The following is a 7,773-nucleotide window of genomic DNA, read 5'->3' on the forward strand; positions in this document are numbered from 1 at the left end:
TTTATAATAGCAATCAGACATTGCAAGTAAAAGATTTTCTGATAGTTTAAAAAGGGTTTTAAAAAAAGGTTTGATTATAAGAAATACAATATTAAAATGAAAATAATCTAATACAAATATTAATAGTTTATTTTTGTATTCAAAACAAAACTTATTACCATTTGTAAAGTTTAAGTATGGAATAAAAGATGTAGAATTAGAATGATACTAAGGGCCAAGATATTGGCCCAGGATTAGCTAATCTAAGCTAAGCTAATTTAGTAACTACACGTGATAAAAGTATAACACTAAATAAACAAATATGGGAATAGTTTCATTTAAATTTATATACAATTATAAATTTTAATTCAATATAAGCCTATAACTTCAAACTTTATTCACTATAACTTCAGACTTTATTTATTAAAGCTTTAGATTTTAAAGCCTATAAAGGCCTATAAAAAGAATGAATTATTTTAGTGGATTTAATGAAGCCTATTTTTTCTAGTCCTCGTTTTTAATCCACGTTTTTATTTTCCTATACAAATTTATTGAAAAACACGGATTATTTAGTATCATTTTAGAGTAATCCACCCTTTCCTCATTTCAAAATATACTAAATTCATTGAAATATGAATTATTCAATAGAATCCGCGATTTAACATTCAAATATAAATTCAAAATCCGCTTTCAAAAAGTACGGAATATTCAGCGGATTTAGTGCGGATTTGTATATCCAAACTAGCCCTAACAATTGTTCGATCCTAAGTTTTGTTAGTATCACTACATTGCTCATAAACGGAAGATGTTGGAAGTTCGGAGTTGCAGTTCGGAGTTGCAGTATGTAGAAATAACAGTTTGCATTGTTTGAGAGGTCTTAGGATGTTCTGAGCCAAAGAGATATTGAGAAAGAGAAGATATATGAAATGGGTTGGAAGTAGAAGGAACAATCAAGGGTAAAATTCGAGGGATATGAGATGAATTCGCGTCTGCAAAGGAAAGGACTTACAAGAGCTACAATCAGCGTAATCAGGTAGAGAGACAACATAGTGAAAACCATTTTTCCTAACCCAGGATATTGTCCATTCGCATCGTCGACTCTAGTTCCCCAGCGATTGACTCGACCATTGCGATTGGAAGTGGTTGATAAAGGAACACCGAAGGAGCTGACTGCTGCGGATTCACCAGAATTATCCGATTCGATCACAGGACGGACCATCTTGGCCTTTCTCTTGTTAGTAGTTACTTGAGGGCATTCTCTCAAGAATTGGATTTCAGATGCAATGTGAGAAATCGAAGCTGGCAATGGATCTTGAGCTAGGAAGCTTATAAGATCAAGTCGTTGACCTTGGGGTGATGGACGAGAAAGCATAATTGAAGCACGTACGATGTTTATAGGACTTGGATTCTGAATCGAATTAGAGTAACGACCAATTGGTACTTTTTTGATCCTCGATTTTAATGTTGTGTGTGCGAGAAAATCATGTCAAGATGGTTTGGCGAGGGAAGTATTGGAAGAAGAAAAGGTGAGAACAGAAGGCTGATAGACTCGCTGCTCACCCAAATCTTAAGATAGTAAGATTTCAACAAGCCTTTCAATTAGAGGAGAGTAGAATGATAAAGTCAATAGTATGAGAGTTGCATTGTTATGAAAACCTGAATGGACAGGTATACACAGCTTATAGAGGGATCAAAGAGGAAGATAGATTTGACAGAAGATGATGAAATTCAATGGTTTTTCTACCATTCAACAGATGAAAAATGTTGTCCTGTTACTTTCACAAGAACATTCTACCAAATGAAGCAATAACGAGGTTCACAAGGCTCACAAGGCTCACAAGGCTCACAAAGCTCACAAGTCTTTCTTCCTTCTCTTCATCCAATAAGAAAGCTTTAAAAAAGGTTGAACAATTAAGGAAAGAACATTGTCGGGACCGAAGAGACGCCGAACCTCCGACACCCGACACCCGACACCCGACACCTCAAGAAATTGATCCCAAGAACCAAAGCACCATCATCAATACATACATCATACCAAGTATACACCACCACCACCACCACTTGTAGTCTTGTACAATCATTTTACCAATATTGAATACTATTCAATTCAGAATATTCTTACTTCTTCCCATATATATCACTTGATATTACCCCAAAGGGTATTTATATGATTTGGAAGACTTCATTCACATTGAAACATCCGATCACGCATTTGTCCTATCCAAAGGCAAAAGGAAAAAAGTCAGCAAGGAAAGGCTGGCGTTGATAGTTTGGATCCAAACTCCCGACGGTTCCGAACCTCCGGCCATTGGATACGAATGTGGTAGGTACATACGAATACAATACGAGTCAAGTTATTCAACTACATCGTCAACTCACGACCCTTTCATCACATCAATCATCCTCTCTCTCGTAGGGTACGGCTAGGGTGACTTGGATCTTCATATGTTGTATATCTTCATATCTTCATATCATTATGGAATCAACTCCTCAACCTCCGGGTCCGACTATACCAACCCCTCCAGCCCAACCAATTCATCAAAAGATAACTCGTGGTCATTCTTGTATTCTCTGTCAGCAGAGAAAAGTGCGATGCGACCGGCAAAAACCTCAATGTTCAAATTGCGTCAAAGCACATGCTGAGTGTATTCCAAGTACACCTGCTGCTCCACGTCGAAGGAGACGGAAGCTTAGCGAATTAGATGTCGCAGCAAGATTACGGAAATATGAACATTTATTGAGAGTTAACGGAATTCGAATCGAAGACGATGGTGTTACTGGTGGTGTTGGAAGTGCAAATGCAAGTGGCACTGAAGACGGAAATGCTGATGAATCAATTTCAATTCGCCAAGAAAAGACGCCCAATCCTAATCCACAAAACCTTTCGATAGCCAATAAAGGTAAAGATCCAGCTACTACTACAGCAACCGGGACCGAACATATCGATAATCACCATGGTTCACATAAACATCGATGTAACCGTAATTCTCACGAATCACATGGGCATCGTTCTATGGGCTGTGCTCGTGGTTCTAAAGCTGGAAGAGGTCGATTGTACTCTAAACATGGTAACTCTCGTTACATAGAAAAGTGGGTAGCTCTCGTTGTACTTCTGTTACCCGACTAGGTCATTCAAATGCATTGCTAACTAGTTCTAGTACCGTCTGGGAGAATCTCAGCAATGAATTACAAGATCCAAAGGAAGCATTTCAAGTCTCATCGGAAGAAGATGATAGCAATGACAACCCTCTCTTTCCCGAGGAATCAACAATTCTTCTTGGCAACTTGATCAGCTCAAAAAGAAATCTCAGAAGTCTTCATCCACAACCTGTCACAATCTTCAGGTTATGGCAAAATTTTTTGACCAATGTAAATCCATTGATCAAACTGTTTCATGCTCCTACAGTTCAAGAGATGATTTTAGAAGCAACATCAGATATGGATCATATTCCGAAACCTACAGAAGCCTTAATGTTCGTTATATACCTCCTATCTATCGGATCGCTCAAAGACGATGAATGTGAAAGTACATTTAATGAACCAAGATCAATACTTTTATCGAGATATTCTCATGCCACTCAACAAGCTCTTATCAATGTCAAATATATCAAATCTCTCAATTTGACTTCTTTACAAGCTTACTGTTTATTTCTTGTAAGTGATAATCAACACCCCTCGTCTCCTTTTACTCGAACCGAATGACCTAAACGACCCCACCATCTTTCTCTGACATACTCAGATGACCCTTCTACTTCTCGACTGACTTCAAATAAATAGCTTGCAGCTCGTAAGCATTATGATGCTCATGCATTTTGGATTTTGACGGGTTCTGCCGTTCGAATTGGTCAAAGACTGGGTATCCATCGTGATGGATCGTCTCATAATTTATCTCCTTTCGACACAGAAATGAGAAGAAGAGTTTGGTGGCAGATTGTTTTCCTTGATGGTTTTGCTGCGAAACTGTGTGGAGCTGGATTCCCCGCCGTAAGTATATCCTCGATATTCATCTACTCTCGGCCTTGCAGGTCTTCTCACTACAGATTTACATCTCTTCATTCAGCTCGTAGTCATTTCTCATCTACATTCAAGACTTACTGACTTGATATTACGTAGTGGCTCGCAAAATTCGATACAAAGTTACCACTAAATGTTAGCGATAGCGATCTTACCCCCGACATGATAGAACCTCCACCCGAGCGCGCAGGTGCAACTGAAATGCTTTTCTGCTGTATTCGATATGAAGTTTCACAAGCTATACGAAAAGCTAATAGCTTTGGCAATGGGGCACGTGGACATGGACATGGACATGGACATGGGGGAGGTGGCCGTGGTGGTCATAGAGGTGGGGGCCATCACGGTGGTGGTCCTTCAGATATTCCTCCTGGTTCCAATGTCATTGCCGAAAAGGATAAAACTATTGACGAATTGGAGGCAAGACTCCAGGAGAAGTACTTGCAATACTGTGATCCATCGATACCTTTACATTTGCTATCGATATATGTCGCAAAATCAGTCATTTGTACAATGAGATTAATGGCTCATCATCCAAGACAATATCCCGATAAAGGTGCGAGTATGCCACAGAAGGAAAGAGATATGCTTTTCAACGAATCATTGAAGATGCTTGAATATGATGGATTAGGTCATTCCGAGAAGCTTGTTCAAAGATATCTGTGGCATATTCATGTGCATTTTCAATTGGACGCTTTTATATACTTGCTCAGCGAACTTCGACGTAGGGAAAGGGGAGAATTAGTTGATAAAGCATGGCAACAAGTCGAACTTGCATATGAGTTTCGCGCAGAAATGCTTAACGATACTAAAAGTAGCTTATACTTTGCCTTAGGTAATCTAGTACTCAAAGCCTGGGAGAAAAGAGAAGAAGGTAGTCGTTCACCAGATCAAGTTACCCCGCCAAGGTTTATATCAATCTTAAGATCTCAAAGACAAAAGCACGACCAAGTTCAAAGATCTATAGAACAACATGATGATATTTCGGATCCATTCAGAACGGTTAATCACTGGCAAATGCCAGCTACAGCCGAATCTTATGTTAGACAAAAGCCACCTGATTACATACCACCACCACAACCACCACAACCAGGACCCTCAATGCAAATGCCAATGCAAATGCCCCAAGAACAACCATGGCTCGCTTCAGATTCATTCCTTGATACTTCAATGCCTGATATCACTCCTATGGACTGGGAATATTGGCAAACATTATTGGATGGAGATCTTCCTGCTTATACTGGTCAACCTGGTAATAACTATGATCAAAATTGGTAGAGATACTATGATGAGAGAGTAACCAGGATTTTCAAGTCGTTCATCGGCTGCATGTAACCTTTACCTTCTTCAGCCTCCTCGTACATATGCCTCTGAATCTCGAAAAATCAGCTTGAAATATATGCTACACAATGCTGACAGCATTAGTTTATTGCAATGCAACTTACCCAATCTATGGCTTCGGATTTTAACATCTGGAGAAACTGACCGTGATGAATGTTGTAAATCTGTGCACCCCCTCTTCAAGCGGCTTAAAACTCACACCGTGTAGATACCTCGTCATGAGGCTATCAACTTCTTCAAAGAAACCGGGCGTATTCAGAAAGGCATCACGACTGTTACACAACCCTTCGGTCGATTTTGTATGTTAAATACAATGAATATAGTCGACCGATAAAGTTCGGAACTTTCTCAAAGCCTGCTTGGTAAATTCTAATCACCCCACCACTCACGATTAAGATGGCTCCTATGGACCGACAGACTCGAAATATTCCTCGCGCGATGAGTTTTCCTCGTGTTTCGAAAGAGATGATAAAGAATATCACTCGAAGAGATGGATCTTCTACCACTATCGTTCTTCTCGATTTATGCACTGCTTCAAAGCTTGAAGATCACTTCGCTACCATCAGATCAGTCACAAGTCCGGTTGCTGTTCTGGATCCTAGATCGACGACGCCACAAGTCAATGTAGGGGAGGCTACGAATTTGAGCAGTGGTGCGATTGCAGGGATTGTATTGGGTTCTATATTGGGTTTTCTGGTGTTGTTGGTGTTTGGGTATATGTGCTGTGCAGATAGACGATCTGCGGGCTGGGCTGCGAGGTATGGTGCAGATGGAGATGGGGATGGGGGTGAAATGGTCTATGGAGATAGGAGAGATAGTGGAGGAGAACGAGGAAGGGTTTGGAAAAGTGGTGCGAGAGGTGGGGGTGGAGGGGAATGGGAAATGAGGTGTGAATGTGATGATGGTGATGGTGATGAGATTAGGCGGCCGGATAAAGCAGTAGTGAGAGAAAGGAGGAGCGGGAGAGAAAGGACTTATAGAAGGATGAGAAGAGAAAGGGATAAGAAATGGAACGATAATTATGATTATGATAGGAGAAATAAAAGTCGCGAATGGGAAAGAGGAGGGAATAGAAGGAGGAGAGGGAGGAGGAGGAGGAGGAGGAGGAATACATGGGTAGTAGTTGAGAGAAGAGGAATATTTAGTTGGGCAAAACCGGTTAGGAAGTCAAGAGGAAGAAGTTTACGGAGGGAAATGGAAATGGAAATGAGTGGGGAGTGGGGAGTGGGGAGTGGGGAGTGTGGGGAATTTGGAAAGCCGGTGAGGAGCTGGAGGGGAGAGGGGAGGAATAGGAGGATGGGATTCAGTGGTCGTGGGGGAACGTGTAAGGACGGAGGTAGGGAAGGAGGAGATAAGAGGTTGAGATTTGATGTTCGGGATTGAGATCGATGTTGATAGTTATGGTCATCATAATCTTTATTTTGATAACAGTGCGAAGCGACAATTGTGTGAATTTCTCTACTTGAAATCAAAGAATTCTTGACTTTGAGAACATGAAGATGTGGTCTTAAATAACTGTATGTAAGTTTGTGAATATCGGATATTCGAGACTTATCTTGGTTATTTGCTCTAACAACCTAGTAACCGAACGAAGATGCAAATTATCGTAGAGCATTGATTGACTTATCATACTATCTAACTATAAAAACGTTCTCCATCTCTAACCCCAAACTTAAGAAATGTGTAAGAAAACAAGATCTTCGGGCCCCACAGTCTCGATTGCGTTCTAGGTGAATATTTGGGTACGTGTAAACTCATTATCTCTAGGCAGGGTGGGTAGAGATGTTCGGCAATTCTAAATGCAGGGAAAAGAGACAGGCAAGAACACGACACTTTCGACTGCGATTTCAGTCCTTTTCTTTCTTTTGCTACTACACGTGTGCTTGGATCAGATAGACCGACCCTATCTTTGTACATGTGATGAGAGTCGACTGTGAGATCCTGGGGGTGTGGAGGAAACTGAGTTTGAGTCATTCTTGGCGGATGAATTTCGATTGTGAGGTGTGAGATGATCTCTTGTTGAGTATTTTTAGGGGTATGGATTTAGGGTTTGAAATGAGTGATTGGCGAGACTGGTTTTGGTAAGGGGATGGATAGATGGGATGGTAGAAGGAAGGCGAAGATTGGAGGGGGGATTTTTCATAGATTAGTAATAAAGTGAAGGATAAAGAGACTATCTCCTTTGCTACCCTACTAAGAGAATACAACTCATTATACACAACTAAATTACCTGTCTTTTGAGGTGATCTTTGGTTTTGATCATGGATGGGAGTGTGATTTCAAGGTTTGTATGATGATCAATTGTTTGTTGCTATTGTTATTATTGGTGTAGAATCGCAACTTTTGTTGTCAGTGGACAATATTTGTGTTAATAGAAATAGATAATGGGATTTCGATAAGACTACTCGACAATAAAGCTTATTTTTATATTCATACCATATT

The 7,773-nt window shown here is 40.3% G+C and overlaps 3 protein-coding genes across 3 annotated transcripts; 2 read left to right on the top strand and 1 right to left on the bottom strand.

Moving 5' to 3' along the window:
- Window positions 1–546: 546 nt before the first annotated feature.
- EAE97_000071 (uncharacterized protein) lies at window positions 547–1,351 on the bottom strand (the record flags this gene model as incomplete). Its single annotated transcript, XM_038870581.1, has 2 exons — window positions 547–743; window positions 989–1,351. 2 exons carry the CDS (start codon window positions 1,349–1,351, stop codon window positions 657–659), a joined length of 450 nt encoding a protein of 149 aa, XP_038737942.1. The 3' UTR covers window positions 547–656.
- A 1,104-nt stretch (window positions 1,352–2,455) lies between these two features.
- On the top strand, window positions 2,456–5,268 carry EAE97_000072 (uncharacterized protein; the record flags this gene model as incomplete). Its single annotated transcript, XM_038870582.1, has 4 exons — window positions 2,456–3,069; window positions 3,138–3,633; window positions 3,757–3,963; window positions 4,093–5,268. The coding sequence occupies 4 exons, from the start codon at window positions 2,456–2,458 to the stop codon at window positions 5,266–5,268; spliced, it is 2,493 nt and encodes an 830-aa protein (XP_038737943.1).
- A 459-nt stretch (window positions 5,269–5,727) lies between these two features.
- Window positions 5,728–6,714, top strand: EAE97_000073 (uncharacterized protein; the record flags this gene model as incomplete). The annotated part of the gene is made up of 1 exon (XM_038870583.1): window positions 5,728–6,714. The coding sequence occupies one exon, from the start codon at window positions 5,728–5,730 to the stop codon at window positions 6,712–6,714; it is 987 nt and encodes a 328-aa protein (XP_038737944.1).
- Window positions 6,715–7,773: the final 1,059 nt, after the last annotated feature.

This window comes from Botrytis byssoidea, assembly GCF_014898295.1.
Source record: "Botrytis byssoidea strain MUCL 94 chromosome Unknown BBYS_001, whole genome shotgun sequence".
Lineage (NCBI taxonomy): Eukaryota > Fungi > Ascomycota > Leotiomycetes > Helotiales > Sclerotiniaceae > Botrytis > Botrytis byssoidea.